This window comes from Rhea americana, unplaced genomic scaffold, assembly GCF_003343005.1.
Source record: "Rhea americana isolate MKP2758 unplaced genomic scaffold, rheAme1 scaffold_479, whole genome shotgun sequence".
NCBI classification, from domain to species: domain Eukaryota; kingdom Metazoa; phylum Chordata; class Aves; order Rheiformes; family Rheidae; genus Rhea; species Rhea americana.
In genome coordinates this window covers 126,811-145,250 of record NW_028186622.1, presented here as the reverse complement: position 1 = coordinate 145,250, position 18,440 = coordinate 126,811, and the positions used below count along the sequence as shown (strand labels likewise).

Here is an 18,440-nt window from a genome sequence, read left to right as displayed (position 1 = left end):
GCGGAGCGCACCGCCCTCAGCTCGGCCCGCCGCGGTGACGTCACGGCGGCGCTGGGGTTGCCGGGCAACAGGCCCGGCCGAGGTGGGCCTGGCGCGGCGGCGGTGGATCGGGTGGGTGCCGGTGCCCAGCGTGATGCAGCTGCGGCATGTGCGGACCCTGCTGGCCCCGCAGGTGGGTCGGGGCGGGCCAGGGTGCCGGGCCGGGGTGCCGGGCGGGGCGGGGCGGCGGCGCCTGATGCTGTGCCGTGCCCGCAGGACGGGGCCGCGCGTGTGACCTGCATGGCCTGGTCGGCCAGCAGTGCCCGCTTTGCCGTGTGCACCGTGGACCGAGTGGTGCTGCTGTACGATGAGCAGGGCGAGCGGCGCGACAAGTTCTCCACCAAGCCCGCTGACGCCAAGGTGAGGGCCGCGGCCCCTACCCGGGCCTTCTGGCCTGTGGCAGCAGGGCCTGCGGGTGGCTGGGGCCGCCGAAGCTCACAGGGCTCATGCTCCCTGCCTCCATCTGCAGTATGGCAGGAAGAGTTACATGGTCAAGGGCATGGCATTCTCCCCGGACTCCACCAAGATCGCTGTTGGCCAAACAGACAACATCATCTACGTGTACCGGATCGGAGAGGAGTGGTGAGTGTGGTGCGGGTGTTGAACGGGGACATGCTCCTGCCTATGCCACCTGCGCTCTGGGTGCTGCTGCGTGCCGGGGCCTGGGGCCTCAGCACTGGGCCYGGGGCTGGGGTCTGGAGCCACAGTCTGGGACGAGGACCAAGGCCTAGGTCTGGGGCCAGGGCCTGGGCTGAGATCTGGGTTGGGGCTGAGATCTGGGCAGGGGCCTGGGCTGGCCCACCATGCAATGCATGTCACTAACCTGTCTTGAATTACACTGGTGTTTCTGTGGTGAGCAGCAGGCAGGCTCTTCTGGAGCACAGCCTGTGCAGAACCTTGTGGGAGCAGGCGCTAGGGGAGCTTCTGTGGAGCTGTGGCTGCAAAGCCTGTGCTGCTGTCGCCTTTTTTAGACCAGGAGCTGAGGCATCCACCTTCTGCTTCTCTTCATTCTCATTTGCTGATGTGTTGTGCTAGAGCTGCTCAGAAAGGCAGGTCAGCAGAATTTTGGAGGTTCAGAGAATTATTTTCCCTTAGCCTCACTTCCGTAAAATGCTGAATCATTTTTTTTTTTTGGAAAATTCTGTACCTAACATTGACCTGTGATAGATAGCTAGTGTACAAAACTTAAATGTTTTTTTTTTTGCAACATTAAAGCAAACAGTTGGGTAGCCTGAATGGGCAGTAATACCAGCTTCACTGATACTCTTTTTTTCTTCTTCTTTTTTTTCTTTTCCTTTTTCCTAGGGGTGACAAGAAGGTGATATGCAACAAGTTCATTCAAACGGTGAGACCCAGACTCCTGTCTTAATCCCTTTTTGCTGGTGTAGATAGGATAAGGACTGTGAAATGTCTTTCTGCTCATAATAAGAGGCATATTCGATCAAGCTGTCAGGGGCATTTGAGCTCCAAAATACGCAGGTAGGTCTAAAATAGTCTCTAAATTTTGAAATATGTCTTACTGGTTAACTTGAGAGGCCTCGTAAGGCTTGCATATGGTGCAGAAGTTGTTGAATGATCAGTATAGTCAATTACAAAATTTGAGGGACTATTCTAGTCATAAGTGGACAGAACTTTATTGAATTTTTTTAAGTGAATTGAAAGGGAGAAACAGGAGAGACTCTGAGGCTGTTTTTTCACAGGCCTGCAGCTCTTAAGCATTTCTATAACTGATCATAGGTCAAAGAATTGCTGTAGCCCATCTATTGATCCCTCCAGCAAAGCAATACTAGTTCATTACTGTGACTAGAACTGGAAGAAAAACTGGGCATCGATGCCCAGCCAGACACCATTGCTTATTCCTGCTTCCTCCTTTCTTTGAAGTTTAGTTCATGGGTCCTCTCAGGTGGAAGTGCAGTTGTGCTGCCTGTAGTTGTGTTGCTGACACCTCCCCCGTATTATCCCTGCTGCTCTTTCCAGTAGCAGTTCATGCTCTGACAGCCAGAGCGAGTCAATTCTCTGAAGTAAGAAGTAGATGATAAAGGGATGGGAGGTCATCTCACAACTTAGGTGTAGTATGGGAAGAACAGCAGACAGTGAGTGGATTGACTGATAGCCTGTTTTGATAGCTTAGTCAAGTGTTCCTTTATTAGTGCCCAAGGCTAGAAATGAGACATTGGTACCATTAGGCCTCTGTTATGTCAATTTACTCTGGGACAGTTGGAGGTATTATTACACCTGTCTGCTCTACCTGGGAAAGGTGGGGTTTTTTGCCCATTAGAAAGAGTGGCTGAACAGTCAGTGAGTGAGTACCCAAGTGGCAGTGTTTCACACCATATGTTCTTCCAGTATATAGAAATAAACAGATACCAATTTCAGTTTCTGTTAGCAGTCCAAACTATGAATTACATTGCCTGAGTGATAATTTACTTTTGTAATGTACCTTTTGAATTCCATTGTCACTGTCGAAATCATTAGCACCAGCACAATTTAGGATAATTATCTTAGCAGCAGCTGTAGCGAAACCCAACAGAGACCATGAATAGATTGGGTGTATTTACAAACCAATACCAAGCACTCCTAATTATAAAATAGACAATAAATTGATGGGCTATTTGACCAAGAAATTTTAATAAAGGTAGGCCACTAGAACTGTAATTTATTGCACTGGGTTTGCCCACTTTATAACTGCCCGATATAGCTTCCTATTATGGGTGATAAGTAAGAGTATAGGAGATGGTAATATAGTTAGCTTTAAAGTTACTTTTTTTTGAACCTGTGCAGGAATTCATTTCTCATTTTTGTTGACACAGACTCTATCTATGACATCTGTTTTACCTTTGGTTGATATACCTCTTTTGGGGGTTTCCCTAGACCAGCTTGTTAGTTTTTACCTCTTTCTTCACATTTCACACTTCCAAGTTACAAGAGTTCATCAAAGGTCCAGCTTTCTAATTGTGTCTCAGAAATTTCTGTGAGTTCAGATAAAGCCCTTACAAGCCTGTAAGTAAATTGTTATATACATTTTGTATATGACTGTCATTGTTTCATTGGCTGCCAAGAGCACACTTTTGTAAAGAAGTGTTACAACTACAGGAATTGGAGCACAAGATGAGGTAGTGGTATGAAAGAGGGGAGGTCTCAAGAAGCCCACGTAATACAGATAAAGCTTTGTAGGAGAACATAGAGGTATGCCTGGAGTCCCTGATGTACTCTAAAGCTAAAATAGCAACAGTTGCTCCTGTTAGCTATGAACCTTCTCTTTTATAAGTGGCTAGAGATTGTGGACATTGCATTCTAAAACAGGTATTCCAATCCTGGAGTTAGTCTTTTTTCTTTTTTTTTTTTCCTTTCTTTCTTTTTTTCCTAAATCTCTGTAGTTTGACAGTGTCAGACACTCTGGGCACAGTGACTGAGATTCATCTACTTTTGCACAGGCTTCCAAGGTATGGGTTAGAATACCTTTCACCTGACTATGCAATATGGTTTTGTTACAATTCATTGCTGAAGGCAGACATCTATTTCCCCCACGTGCTCAGTGCAATGCATTGTAGATGACTAGGTCTACATCCTGAGCAATGCTGTTCCCCTCAAGTTCACCTGGATGTCTCTGTATCTCCACATATTCAAGATGCTTTCAGGGTATTCATGGTTTCACACCAACCTCTGTCTTTTTCCTGCTTTTGCATGTAGACAGATTCCATGGCAGTTGCTGTGGTTCCCTTTTGCAAAAACTCCTCAGTGGATATTCTCTGCTTCTGATGACATTTCCTCCATCCCCTTGTACTGCAAGATCCAGAACATGCTTAGAACAGAGAGCAACCTTTAACTTCTGTTGAAAAATTTGGAAAATTGAGATAAAATTTTCTGCCTCATGGAAGACCTGATCAAATTTGTGTATATGCCTAGCAGTTCGCTGCTCCCAAACCACCATTTCTGTTCTCCAGCTGTCACTGGAGGAAACGTAGCTGATTTCTGCACTCCAGCACCATACTGCAGAATGGCTACTGGTAGCATGTGCATGGAGTTCTGGGCTCTCAGACAATCGCTGTAAAACGTGAAGGGATGCTAAAGACTCTCTCTTGGGATAGTCCTCCTATGAGAGGACTCAGTGCATGAGAAGGGGAGAAAACTGGGGCAAGTAGCCACAGTAACTGGCTCCTCAGATACTCAAGAGAGGGGACACAAGCTCCCTATGTTGTCAAATCTCCATTCTTTACAGACACAACCTAGGAGAAGTGAACATTTCCTAGAAATGGTGCTGCAAATATCTCTCAATGAGATTCACAAACTCATTAAAGGAAACTTGCATTTCTGCAGACAGCAGTGCATTTATATACTGATGTGCTACAAGTGCGTGGTAGCTGTGATCCAGTTAGATCATGACACGTGGGGCCAAATTCCCTTGTTACCAGCCAAATGTGCTGAGTGAGAGGGAGGCAGACACAACAGGATTTTTGCTTTTCCTTGCAGTTCATTATTTTGTTGTGCGTCATCACCTCAAGATTCAATACTAACCCAAATGTAAAGAGTGCAGGATTCTGCCAAACTGCAGTTTCCCTATGTTCAAAGACCTCAGGTTTATAATTTCAGTCAGATTGTCTCCTTGACCATCTGTGTCATCTCCTGCTTCTCTAGCTCTTAAGGCATATGTCAGAGAGCGCTCAGTACTCTCTGTCAAGGATTATCTTGAGGATGATTTCTCTCTATGAGAAAATGCAATACAGAGACCAATTTTTCTACATTTAGGAGCAAATGTTGATCAGCCCTCCAGGTGCTTCAGCCAGTTGCCATCATGCTATGACCCCCACTTTCTCCCTTTCACTAGATGAGTCCCCTGCTAGGTAGGCCACTGAAGTACCCAGTACCACTTAGGAAGAGTCACTCTCCTGGGCCAAATTCTCAAAAGCAATAATTGAAGTTGCTCCTTATGGAGTTTCTGTACCAGGAATTTCTGTGTCAGGCCTCTCATGTGTCTGTCAGGTGAAGGACAACCCCAACATTTACATTGAAAGCATCTCAGGATCATGGCCTGCTGATGGGCCCACCATTTAAGCTGCTCTTACCCAGAGTTAGGAGGGCCCTCCAGCCTATGTGAATGCTCACTCCTGGCTGCACGAGGGGAGCCCATGCAGTTCTGTTGCTCTGGTGATTAATTGCTTTCTTCAAGTTGTTGGCTGTGGCTGAGCTATTCTGGTGAATGATCATTCAGCCTCGCCTCCATCCCTGGAAAGGTGATGGAACAGCTCATTCTGGATGTCGTCTCTAAGCATGTGAAGGAAAAGAAGGTGATCAGGAGTAGTCAGCATGGATTCATCAAGGGGAAGTCATGTTTAACCAATCTGATAGACTTCTATGATGGAATAACTACTGGGTAGATGAGAGGAGAACAAGTGGATGTTGTCTACCTTGACTTCAGCAAGGCTTTCGACACTGTCTCCCGTAACATCCTCATAGGTAAGTTCAGGAAGTGTGGGCTAGATGAATGGACAGTGAGGTGGATTGAGAACTGGCTGAAAGGCAGAGCTCAGAGGGTTGCCATCAGTGGTGCAGAGTCTAGCTGAAAGCCTGTAGCTAGTGGAGTTCCCCAGGGCTCAGGACTGGGTCCAGTCTTGTTCATCAGTGACCTGGATGAAGGGACAGAGTGCCTCCTCAGCAAGTTTACTAGCACCAAACTGGGAGGAGTGGCTGATACACCAGAAAGCTGTGCTGCCATTCAGAAAGACCTGGACAGGCTGGAGAGCTGGGCGGAGAGGAACCTCAAGGGCAAGTGCAGGGTCCTGCCCCTAGGGAGGAATAACCTCACACACCAGTACAAGCTGGGGGCTGCCCTTCTGGAGAGCAGCTCTGCAGAGGAGGACCTGGGAATGCTGGTGAACAACAAGTTGACCATGAGCCAGCATTGTGCCCTTGTAGCCAAGAAGGCCAATGGTATCCTTAGTTGCATCAGAAAGAGCCAGCAGGTCAAGGGAGGTGATCCTGCCCCTCTACTCAGCCCTGGTGCGACCACATCTCGAGTACTGTGTCCAGTTCTGGGCTCCCCAGTACAAGAGAGAAATGATCTACTGGGGAGAGTCCAGTATAGGGCTACAAAGGTGATCAGAGGGCTGGAACCATCTCCCCTAGGAGGAAAGGCTGCATGAGCTGGGCCTGTTTAGCCTGGAGAAGAGAAAACGGAGAAGGGATCTTATCAATGTCTATGTGTACCTGAAGGAAGGCTGGCAAGAGGATGAGGCCAGACTCTTCAGTGGTGCCAAATGACAGGACAAGTGGCAACGGGCACAAGCTGAAACACAGGAAGTTCCGCATGAATATGAAGACGAACCTCTTGACTTTGAGGGTGACAGAGCCCTGGAAGAGGTTGCCCAGAGAGGTTGTGGAGTCTCCTTCTCTGGAAATATTCAAAACCTGCCTGGACATGATCCTGTGCAATGTGCTCTAGGTGATGCCGCTTGAGCAGGGAGGTTGGCCTAGATGATCTCCAGAAGTCCCTTCCAATCTCAACCATTCTTTGTTATCATGACACTAGAGGTCAGGTTGTGCACGTCTCCATCCAGACAGGAATAGAGGGCAGAAGGGGCTTGGTATCTACTTTCTGCTTTCCTGAACATCATGGCTATGTCAGGTGTTGGTGCCTGTAGCCTCAGTGGAGAGACTTTTTGTTGTCATTTGCTGCTTGTACACACTGGTAGGGACTGGCACTGCTGTCTGGCTCTCTGGCTCTTCTTTGCTGGGTTACCTGAGTAACAGCCTATTGGAAGCCTRCTTCCCGTTTTGCTTAGCGCTGCTATCTATTTAGATCAGCAGGTGGTACTCTCTTTGCTCGTTGCATCTCACAATGCTTGGAAGTTGCATGCAGCATGAATACTGTTCTTTGTATTTTTAATGATTTATTTCTCTTTTTGCATGCCTTTTTTACCATTTCTGTCATAATAAATCCTTTATTTTTCTAATACTGTTTGTGTGATCTTTTTACTACTGTGTCCTTGATGGACTAGATTTTCTCCTGCAGAGAAATATTGATCTTTACTACTTTGTGGTACATCGGGTCAATGTTAGGGATCATTTATTGAATCCTTTCCCTCCCCTGCCATTTGCAAAATTTGTTGAGCACTCTTTTACATCTTCTGCATACAGTGGCCCTGTTCTGCTCTGCTAGCAAACAAGTCTTCCTGGTAGAGGGTCAGGATGAGTATGTGCAAGCTTGACTCCCTTACACTAGTGGCTGAGCACATTACCACTAAGTGAACCTCATTTCCAACCTGTCACAAGGCTGCTTGTGCTTGTGTAAGACAGAAAATAAGGGTCTCACAGGTGGAGAGATAAGGATGCCTGGGAAGCTGGAGCAATAAAAAATGGGCCTTGGTCATTGGTTAGGTGTGTAAGTTATGAGCAGCTTAAGTATCCAGGGACATTTTGGTATCTGATTAGAGCTGTGTTGTTGRATGAGTGAAGACTTATATGTAAGTACCTAAAGCAGTCCTAGATACTTAAAATAGAACACATGGCATGGTGCCAGCACTGGGGTAATATAGCCTTTTTATTAACTGATATCCTTCAGTTTAAATGTGAAGCAATTTCATTAACTCTCTTGGCCATCTCTCACTGTTGGGTTTCATGGCCAGCTTTATCCATCCTGGCCCTTGCCTTAGATTTTGAAAATCCATTTGATTTGACTTTAGTTAACACATTTCCCCCTGACATATCAAGAATCTCTTGTTTGAATATGAAAAAATATAAAGGCTGTTTGTGAGTCAACCAGTGAAGATCTGAAGTATGAACATACTCACATCTATTACAGAAACTAGTTGAGTCAGGTTGTTTTTCTGTTTTATACTAGTTGCAAAATATCTTTAGAAATAGCCATGTTTACGTACATTCAACAATAGCATGTTGAAATAACATGGAAAACCACTGACAAGATCAATGAGAGATCTTCTCAGAAGAGCATCTAGTATAACTTTTGCCCTGCTTTTGTTTTCCTCAGCCTGTTATTCTATCCCACCTCACTATTATCTAATTCAAGCTTCAAGGTGGAGGGCTTCCCTCAGTCCCACTTGAAGATTCGCCCTAGTGCCCCCATCTCTTTCTTGGTCTGAGTGGTCTTACTGTTCATGAGCTGTCTTTTGTTGCAATGAGGCAAGTAGTTTTCTAAGTAAGATGGAGCTCTTATCTCTCTTTTTACCTCCTCCTTGTCAGAGTGCCGTGACCTGCTTATTGTGGCCAGCGGAGAATATCATCGTCTTTGGTCTCGCTGAAGGAAAGGTAGAGAAACTTGTTATGTGCCTGATGCTCTATTCCATGCAGGGATTGCCAGAGCCTGCAAATGTCTGGGCTGCTGAACAGAAGCCATTACTATGTGGGCTTAGGGCACTACTCAGCAACAAAAGGATTACACCACTGATTGAATTTGCTGGTTTTGCTCCCACTTACTCCTTGGAGGAGCTACCAGATCCTTTGGTCCTTTTCTTGAGCCTTCCTAGCAATGTAGAAGTGTGACAGCAGCTCCAACTCTTCCACTTCTTCTCTGATCTACTAGAAAGCAGTGAGCTTTCTGTTATTTTTGGCACAGCTCATAGACTGGGAAAACTTTGGGGATATTACACTGGGGGAAATTCACATTTTAACATGGGGACAGAAAAAGCATTGATCAGATTCTTTTTCTCAGGTTCGTTTAGCAAATACAAAGAATAACAAGTCCTCCACCATTTATGGGACGGATTCCTATGTGGTCTCACTAACTTCCAAGTGAGTATGGTATTGCTTTAGACTACACTGATTTAGCTCAGGCATCAGCCCTGCCAGAACCTGTTTCAGTTTAGGGGGTTGACAAAGTGTCTTTATGCTATCAGTTTCTTGTGGAGATGATACAATTCTGTGCTTGTCAGAAGGAATTCCTTCTTAAAATCTGAAATATGGCCACCCCAAACTCGCAAACACAGTTTGACTTTACCCCAAAARTATAACAAGGTGTAAGTCCCCATGAGATTGCTCATATATTGATTTATTTTTTTATTTTTAAAGATTAAATTTGTCAACTTCTTCTAGCTAACTACTAACATTAGGAAAGCTTAAGGGCTAAAGAAATAAAAATATTCTGTCAGATGAAAATGTGACAAAATAATTAGAAAAAATCAACCATAAAGTACAACCTTAAATTATTTTAACTAGATTTCTTTTTCGCTACTATAGTATCCTCCTAAAATAATTTAAGCTATGTTATTGTCTTAACTGTGAGATTTTCATTAATTCTCATTATTCTGTTTTTTGAGTGGTAACTGAATTCTAAACCTAAAGTTAGTCTATGGCTCTGACTCTCTACTATTAGGAAATCCTTCCAAAGTCTTTCTTTATTTCAAAGAAACAGAGTTTCTGTTCTCTCTCTCTTTCTCTGCCTCTTCCCTCCTTTTGTCCCCTTCCCATCTCCTTCCCTTCTTCTACCTTTTTCCTTCCCTCTCCTCTCTACCTCCTCTCTCTACCTCTTCCTTTATTTCTAAACACAGCTCATGTTGCAGTTGATAGAGTCAATGACATATGTGGGATCGCAATACACAGAAGACAGACCTGTGATTCTTGTGTTGTTATAGTGTTTGTAGGACTTGTATTCTATATTTGAATTATCATTAAAAATATTAATTGTTTACATTATACAAAGCCTATAGCCTCTTCCTTGCTCTCCTCCCCCTAATTCCATAGAGAAGTACGCAAGTCATTAATGCTACAAATAGTGGAGTTAGGGTGTTTGTCCAGATAGTTTGTCTCCAGCTTTTGTTGCTTTTAGGGATTCCTGGAGTCACAATATCCAGCCCCACTTCTGGGATAGTTACATTTCAAGGATTGTTTCATACTCCCTGCTGTGAGAAATTGCATGCATAGTCATTATTACAGTTAAGGTTCCTTAACCTTTCTGTATTTTAGTAATAAAATAAGTTGTCATGATTTTACATGATGAAGATACTTAGTTGGCCAGTCTCTTTTCCTGTCTCCATTTTGTCTGCTTTGTTTTTACAGATTCTGATACAGGTACTAGATCTTCTTGTATACATCAGCCAGCATACTTTTGACTCAGAGGAAAATCAGTGATGGCTCTGGGACTGGTTCCTCTGGGCAGAGGTGGGGAAGTTGAGGTGTGAGTGTTACTGCAACTTTGCATCATTCTGTCTTCATTTCTTTGCAGTATATCAGGGAAGGGAATCCTATCTGGCCATGCAGATGGAACCATAGTACGCTTCTTCTTTGATGACGAGGGTTCAGGTGAATCACAGGTATCAAAGATTCTCCTTTAGTGAGTAAAATATCTCTTTGTGAAATCTGTTCCTGAGCTCAGGAGCTTTGGAAAGTGATCAAGCTGTGGAAGGAGTTCACATCTGGAGAGGAGCTGCAGTCTGTACATGTTAGCATAGGGTTTGTAGAGCACTGATACAGGCAGAACAGTGACTAGATGCTTTGGATTACACTAACTGTGATGGTAATAAGGTAAGTTACTTCTCTGTGTGTGAGGCATGAGGCTTTTCAGATGTCTGAAAAGATCTGAGTATGTTAATGTGTCCGGGAGAATGTTGCTTGAGTGGGTAGGGTCCCAGGCCACATGTATCACCTTCTTCTCACTAAGTAATGTATAGTTATCCTGGCAGATTTTAGAAGACAGTTCCCAAATTACCCATGAACTGGGCCTTTCCTCCAGAAGATGGGAGATCCCTTAGACAGCAGCTAAACATAGAGAGGGGAAGAGTACTCCTTACTTTGTCCATCACTTAAATCTACTTTGGACTTGGTACTGTCTTTGGAAAAGGCAAGGAAAGTAGGCCTTAAAGACTGTCCATTCTTTCCAAGGTGTGGTAAGAGCAAATCATTACAGTGCCCATCCCAAGCTATTATTGTTTCTGCTGACATTATACTCTGAGTGCCCAGCATTTCTCCTGAGCCTCCTGTTCCTCCCCAAAAGGAATAGTCTCTGCGCCTTAAGCTGTGGTGAAGGGAATATTATTTCCACTCGGATCTTTCCTCTCTAAGTGAAGCAGTTTGTATATGTATGCCATCTAATATGATATGCTGAAGGCTCCAGAATTATTCTGCTGGGTTAAGATTACATCCTAGTCTAGTTAGTGATACTGGTCTTCTTCCTGACAGGAGAAATCTTTTCTCCTAGATGAATGAATGCATTTCTTAGTTCTGGTTTCTTTCTGCCTTCCTGCAGACTGAGACAGGCAGACAAAGTAACCCCCATGAGCTAGACTTTACCAAAGGGCCTCATGCTGGTCTCACTATGGTTGCTGACTGTGGAGTCCATTTGGGGGACAGAACCATTGCTATTTTCAGAGTGTTCTTTCTTGTCTAATATAGGGTAAGTTGGTGATGCATCCCTGTCCTCCTTATGCCCTTGCCTGGGCTTCCAACAGCATTGTGGCTGCAGGCTGTGACAAGAAGATAGTAGCTTATGGGAAGGAAGGTAATGTGATTCAAATCTTTGACTATAGCCGGGACTCCTCAGAGAAGGAATTCACCACAGCAGCCACAAGTCCTGGTGGCCAGGCTGTCGTCATTGGCAGCTATGATAGGTATAATGCCTGATGGTAAAGTCTCCGTTTTGTAGTGCTTTCTCCTTCAATCATGTACAGTTGTTCATGTCTGTGCTTCCTCATCTGTCCTGACAGGTTAAGGGTATTGAATTGGAGCCCACGCCGCAGTGCTTGGGAGGAAGCCAAATCCAAAGAAATAGCTCACCTCTACACCATAACAGCTTTAGCCTGGAAGAGGGATGGTTCACGGATCTGTGTGGTTTGTATCATCAGACTTGAGCCCATGAGTCATGTGCCCAGCACAGTCTCATGCACACTGCTGAGCATAGGATGATGTGGGGAGGGCTACTGATAGTGGTCATGTGCCTGGGCTGAAACATGGGTCAAGGGACACTGCAGCAGTTGGATGTGCTATACGAAGAGTGCAAGAATGGAAAACAGCATATGTAATTGTGCAGTGACTCACTGGAAGCAGTCCTCCTTTCTTCACAGAAGCATAATAAAAGTAGCTTCTCTAGAGCAGTCTCATTAGCATTCTTTCCTCTGAGAATCTGTGACAAGTGTAAAAACTGAACTGTTCGTTATACTCCATGGCTGCGAGCCATGTTTTCAGTTCAGATGTATTTTTCTTCTACTTCCGGCCAATGAGTGTTGGTCTGCTTTTCTGTATTAAGTTAAATAACTCTTTAAAGCCCTGCATTTGTCCCTATAAAGAATTATTTAGGGAGATTGCCTTTTATAACTTCTCTTTAATTGTTTTTGCATCTTTTTATGTTTAACAAAATCAGGAATCTTTAAAATATACTCAAACATTAATTTAACAGATGAATGCTTGCATGGAAGGGGAAGGGGTAAGATATGGGAGAGTAGTGAAAGGGGACCAAAGTGTTTGGGGATATCATAAAGAAAGAGATAAAGCTGGAAGGATTCTCTTGGAAGGGAAAAGAGTTTGAGGAGGAGAGGGAGGAGTGGCAAACTGAGAGGTGTAATAGGGAAGATTAGAGTGACCCTGCTGAGCGGGGAGGTTGGACTAGATGATCTCCAGAGGTCCCTTCCAACCTTACTGATTCTATGATTCTATGAAGATGTTTTTTAACTCCTCCCCTTTCTCTGCCATGTAAGTGCCATGTATTTGGTAAACTCTGATTCTCTGAGTATCTCTGAATCTTTCTTCCTTTGCTGTCAGGATAGAGCTGGTCCCTATGCATGTGGGGTCCTTGATCCTTGTTCGCCACAGAAGCCAAGATCTGTTGGTTCCTGTCTCACTTCTATCTCTCTCATGTGAGGAATGCCTCCTCCTTAACAGATTTCGCTGGTGATGTGCTTTGTTTGTTTCCTCAGGGCACTCTGTGTGGAGGAGTTGAACAATTTGACTGCTGCCTTCGCAGAAGCATTTACAAAAATAAATTTGAAATGACATATGTGGGACCAAGCCAGGTAAGAGATTATCCAATGAAGTAACGTCTGTTGATTAAAATAGGATGTTCATTAAAACTATACCTGTTTGGAGTTTTTGGTGCCATTAGCTTCTTTTCTGTCCATTATCTATATGTCTCCAGTCCTTAGCCCAGTCATTCAGATTCCTTTCAATCAGCTGAAGGGAGCCATGTAAGTTCTGTGGTAGTTAGCTTCAGACCCAATAAAACTATACTTAAAAGAGTTGAGAGTGAGGGTGTATTTTTCTAAGTCCATTTACTTCATTCTCTGCTCCCTTTAGAGCAGTCACACTGCCTTAAAAAATGCACTCAAAAATCAGAACAGTAAATTACCAGAGGAAATATTTTAGATTCATATCAATACCTACAGTTTGTGTGTAGCAACCTGCTGGGAAGGACATAGAGAATATTTCAGAAACAGGGTAAAGTGGGCAGAAATTGACTGGGAGCAGAGAAAATGGAGTTTATTTCCTAGTTTGTAAATTTGTGTGGGATACCTCTATGCAAAATGAAGGTTCTATAAGTGGCTTAATCTCAGCCAACTTTCCTTGCTTCAAAATTAGATAATAAGAGTGGGCTAGCAGTCCAGGCAATCTGTAGTCAGTGGAGAGAGATCAGGACTCCCAGAGGGTGGCTCATCCTGAGGGCCTGAGTTGTCCTCCAGATTAGGCTAGGAACTTCTAAATGGCAGAAGGGAGAGTCCCACACTGCTGCTGCAGTGCCTACCCCATACAAAAGAGATGGTAAGATTTCTTAAAAAACAACTAAATGCTGGGAGGGGACATTTATGTACCCAAATATCCTCCATTGCATATATCTTCCATTGGGCAAGGACTTTGTGTTTTTCTTCTTCTCTGCGTAGAGAGAAGCCTCATATTTTTCTCATTTTCTCTAGGTCATTGTGAAGAACCTCTCAACAGGAACTCGAGTTGTGTTGAAATCTCACTATGGTTATGAGATTGATGAGGTGAAGATCTTGGGGAAAGAGAGATATCTGGTGGCCCATACTTCAGACACATTGCTGCTGGGTGACATCAGCTCCAACAAGCTCAGTGAGGTACTGGAAAACCTCTGGCATTTCTTGAGTTTCAAATGCTTAACTTTGCAACTCAAAGAATATGTTTTCTGCATGGTAATGATACATTTCTTTTCAAAGAATCATAGAATAATTCAGGTTGGAAGTGACCTTGAGAGGTCTTGTGTCCAACCTCTTATTCAAAGCAAGGTTAATGTAAAACTCAGAGCTGGCTGCTCATCTGACTGGACCTTGAATATTTCTAAAGATGGAAATCCCGTTTTCTCTCTGGGCTCCTGTTCCACTGCTTGACTGTCATCATAGGGGAAAACCATTTCCTTATGTCACGCTGGAATCTCCTCTGTTATAATTTATGACAATTTTGTCATCCTCCCACTGTGCTCTGAAAAAAAGCCTGGCTCTGTCTTTTTGCAGCTCAGGAGAGCTTTTCCTCTCCAGCCTGAAAAAGCCAAGTTCTTTTAGCCTCCACTTACCGTGCAAGTTTTCCATCCCCAACTATCTCAGTGGTCTCTGCTGAACTCACTCCAGTTTATCAATGTTTTTCTTGTATTGGGGGCCTCAAGACTTCATTCTGTATATCTGTACAGTCGAGATTGAATGTATGAATATTCTTGTATTTAAAAATATTCTATCCATTGCTGCAGTACCATTTCTGGTACAGATCTATATATACAGAGTTGTCCATACCCTGAGGCTCATACTGCACTGAATGCTGAGGCTATGTGCCAAGTCCATGAAATGTTGGCAGTAGGTCTTAGTGTCTGACAAAAGTATAAACTAGGCCTTAGGATGCTTTTGCGTGGTTCACAGAGATAACATACACCTTTAATCAGGCTAACTGTGCTAAATTCTACCTGGAGCTAGCTGTGGTCCTGACTACAGATTGGAACTGGGGGATAATGCTGCTTGGTAATCCATCTTGACTAAACAGACTAAATATCACAGGTTTCTCTGCACCATCGTGCACAGCTATATGTACTTTTTCTTTCGCTTGCACAGCTATATGTACCTTTTACAAAGAATAAGGTTGTGAGTATTCCATTTGCCGATCTATTGTCTCACAGGAGCTTTATTGAAGCAGTGACTTGGAGCTCTTGCTCAAGGAGGAAAAGGATAGCTGCAGCTTTAGCTTTCAGTTTTCTGCCTCTCTGTCCACTTGCCTGTTGCCATCACAACAACTATTGCATTATCTAGTGTTCTTCAAAAATGCCAGATCAGCTGGTCTCTCACTGGCACTACGTCGATCAGTCATTACTAACATGACTCCACACAAGGACATAAAAAAGAAAGGTTTCAGCCAGATGTGGAGATTCTGCCCCCAACAAGTGGTAGCACTTATTCTGCAGAATAGATTTACTGAGACAAAGGAGATGTGGGGGTGCTTTTTATCATAAAGGTAGCCTGGAGGAGGGCAGAGAGGTGCCTGTGAAAGAGTGGGCTAGAGGGAGTATATTGGTCACCTAAAGGGCTCTTGTCCAGAAGGCAATCAGATGCTGCAGAAAGAAGACAGCAGTTTAAAGGAGAGATTACTAAAAAAAGAAGGGGGGCACTTGCAAACTGAGAATGACTGATTTACTGTTTTGACAGCTAAACTGCTGGAACATGATCCCTTGTGCAATGTAACTCTTGCTCTTTGTCTTGGGAGTTGACAGGCAGAGGCCAGGCTTATCTGTTCTGCTGAGAGAAAGGCACGATTTGTTTGCTTGCAAGTAGTGTTGAGGTTTTAAGCCTAAGAACTGAGATTTAGTAAGAATTGGATTCCTTCTGTTTTCTCTGAGCGCTAGCAGGAAGTTAATGAGCCATAACTAAAGTAACATAACATAACAAACATAACATAGCTGAGTCCAATTCTGGGCTCCCTGGTACAAGAGAGACATGGAGCTACTGGAAAGAGCCCAGCATAGGGCTACAAAGATGATCAGAAGCCTGGAGCATCTCCCCTATAAGGAAAGGCTGCGAGAACTAGGCCTGTTTAGCTTGGAGAAGACTGAGAGGGGATCTTGTCAATGTATACAAATATCTTAACAGAGGAGGGGGGGTGTCAAGACAATGAGGCTGGACTCTTTTCAGTGGTGCCAAGTGACAGGACAAAAAGCAATGGGCACAAACTGAAACACAGGAAGTTCTGCCTGAATATGAAGAACTTCTTCACTGTGAGAGTGACAGAGCCCTGGAAGAGGTTGCCCAGAGAGGTTGTAGAGTCTTCTTCTCTGGAGATATTTAAAACCTGCTTGGATGCGATCCTGTCTAACATGCTCTAGGTGACCCTGCTTGAGCAGGGAGGTTGGCCTAGATGATTTTCAGAGGTCTCTACCAACCTCAACTATTCTCTGGTTCTATGATAACTAGCTGGAATGTAGACCCTGATGCCTACAACTTGGTCCTCTGCAAGAGATGCCAGTCTGGCATTTGCTTACTCCATGCCATTGCCTTTTAGGTAGCCTGGCAAGGATCTGGAGGGAATGAGAAGTTCTTCTTCGACAATGAAAATGTAAGTTGGATGGGACACGATGTTACCCCTTAAAGGTGAGTAGAGCAGTGTGTGTACTGGGGAGGAGAGTGTCAACCACGCTTGTTCAACTGTTTCCTGGACTGATCCTCTCCCTGCAAATTCTGTTCTGCTTCCTCTCCATATTTGCCTTTCCCAAATGCCAAGTGTAGAACAAACTCACTATAAAGACTCTGTAACTCATGCCCCTATAGGAGATAGGAGCAGTAAAATATGGGTGTCAGAGTTACAGAAAACAGGATGTGTTAGCTGCCTGGATGGAATCCTGCTCTGTCTAGCAAAGCAGGTAAAACTGGAGGAGCTGAGGTATCAGCTCATAGCTGTCAGGATGACAGCTTAGCTCCTTCTGCAGCACTGACTGGCACAGGACTAAAATTCCCAGCCCTAAAGAAGCTAGCAGTCATCACAGAAAGACAAGTCCTTGCTCATCTCACAGTGTGTGAATTTATGCTTATATGCAGCTGAATGCTTTTCTGTACACGTTGCTGATAGGTATGCTGATAGATATGGTGATGGAATCATAGAATTGTAGAATCTGTAAGGTTGGAAGGGATCTCTGGAGATCGTCTAGGCCAACCTCCCCTCTCAGCAGGGTCACCTAGAGCATGTTAGACAGAGTTGCATCCAGGCAGGCCTTGAAGATCTCCAGAGAAGGAGACTCCACAACCTCCCTGGGCAACCTCTTCCAGTACTCTGTCACTCTTGCAGTGAAGAAATTCCACCTCACGTTCAGGTGGAACTTCCTGTGCTTCAACTTCTACTCATTGCCTCTTGTCCTGTCACACGGGACAACTGAAAAGAGCTTGTCCCTGTCCCCTTGACACCCTCCCTTCACGTACTTGTACACATTGATCAGATCCCCCCTCAGTCTTCTCTTCCCCAGGCTAAACAGGCCCAGCTCTCACAGCTGTTCCTCCAGCTAGGGCAGATGCTCCAGACCTCTGATCATCTTTGTAGCCCTATACTGGACTCTCCCCAGTAGCTCCATGTCTCTCTTGGACTGGGGAGCCCAGAACTGGATGCAGTACTCGAGATGATGCCTCCCCAGGGCTGAGTAGAGGAGCAGGATCACTTTCCTCGACCTGCTGGCAACAGTTTTYCTAATGCACCCCAGSAGACCMTTGGCYTTCTTGGCCACAAGGGCACATTGCTGGCTCATGGTCAACTTGTCATCCACCAGCACTCCCAGGTCCTYCTCTGCAGAGCTGCTCTCCAGAAGGTCAGCCCCCAGCTTGTACTGGTGCCTAGGGTTAATTTTCCCTAGGTGCAGAACTCTGCACTTGCCCTAGTTGAACCTCAGGAAGTTCCTTTCCGCCCAACTTTCCAACCTGTGCAGGTCTCTCTGAATGGCAGCACAGCCCTCAGGTGTGTCAGCTGCTTGTCCCAGCTTGGTAGCATCAGCAAACTTGCTGAGAGGGCACTCTGTCCTCTCATCCAGGTCACTGATGAAGAAGTTGAACAGGATGGGACCCAGTCCTGAGCCCTGGGGGACGCCACTAGCCACAGGCCTCCTGGCTCTTCAGTAAGAGTGCAGTCTCCTCTCTCTTTCAGGTCTGCATGATCTTTAATGCTGGGGAGCTGACATTAGTGGAATATGGAAGCAATGACATCCTGGGGTCTGTCCGCACAGAGTTCATGAACCCTCATCTTGTCAGGTGAGTGTCAAGGCTGCTTGTGTGACCAGTACAAGCATTTTTTTGAGAGCAACCTTGGACATTACTTGGAAGTGCCTTTTCTTTAGGACAAAGCCCCCAGACACTGGGACCTGAGGGCATAATACCGAATGTTCTCTGAGCAACTTGTTTCTGCCAGGGTCCGATAGCGGGGTTTAATCACTCGGTTACATTTAAGGGGTGTAAAGTTCTAGAAGGTCACGAAGCTATTCTCCTCTGATACATGCTTAC

The 18,440-nt window shown here is 44.8% G+C and overlaps 1 protein-coding gene across 2 annotated transcripts in view; it reads left to right on the top strand.

The window, feature by feature from the left end:
- Positions 1-18,440, top strand: part of IFT172 (intraflagellar transport 172) — a 50,692-nt gene that overhangs the window by 3,520 nt on the left and 28,732 nt on the right. The window contains exons 1-13 of one of the 2 annotated variants that reach the window (XM_085316698.1): positions 2-172; positions 256-399; positions 509-621; positions 1,345-1,384; positions 8,236-8,301; positions 8,705-8,784; positions 10,214-10,301; positions 11,380-11,594; positions 11,691-11,814; positions 12,897-12,992; positions 13,887-14,048; positions 16,465-16,518; positions 18,088-18,191. In XM_085316698.1, coding sequence (XP_085172824.1) covers positions 134-172; positions 256-399; positions 509-621; positions 1,345-1,384; positions 8,236-8,301; positions 8,705-8,784; positions 10,214-10,301; positions 11,380-11,594; positions 11,691-11,814; positions 12,897-12,992; positions 13,887-14,048; positions 16,465-16,518; positions 18,088-18,191 — 1,325 coding nt within the window. In that variant the 5' untranslated portion in view covers positions 2-133. Of the gene's footprint in view, position 1; positions 173-255; positions 400-508; positions 622-1,344; positions 1,385-8,235; positions 8,302-8,704; positions 8,785-10,213; positions 10,302-11,379; positions 11,595-11,690; positions 11,815-12,896; positions 12,993-13,886; positions 14,049-16,464; positions 16,519-18,087; positions 18,192-18,440 lie in introns of those variants that run through there. The other variant, XM_085316699.1, reaches the window with a different exon arrangement.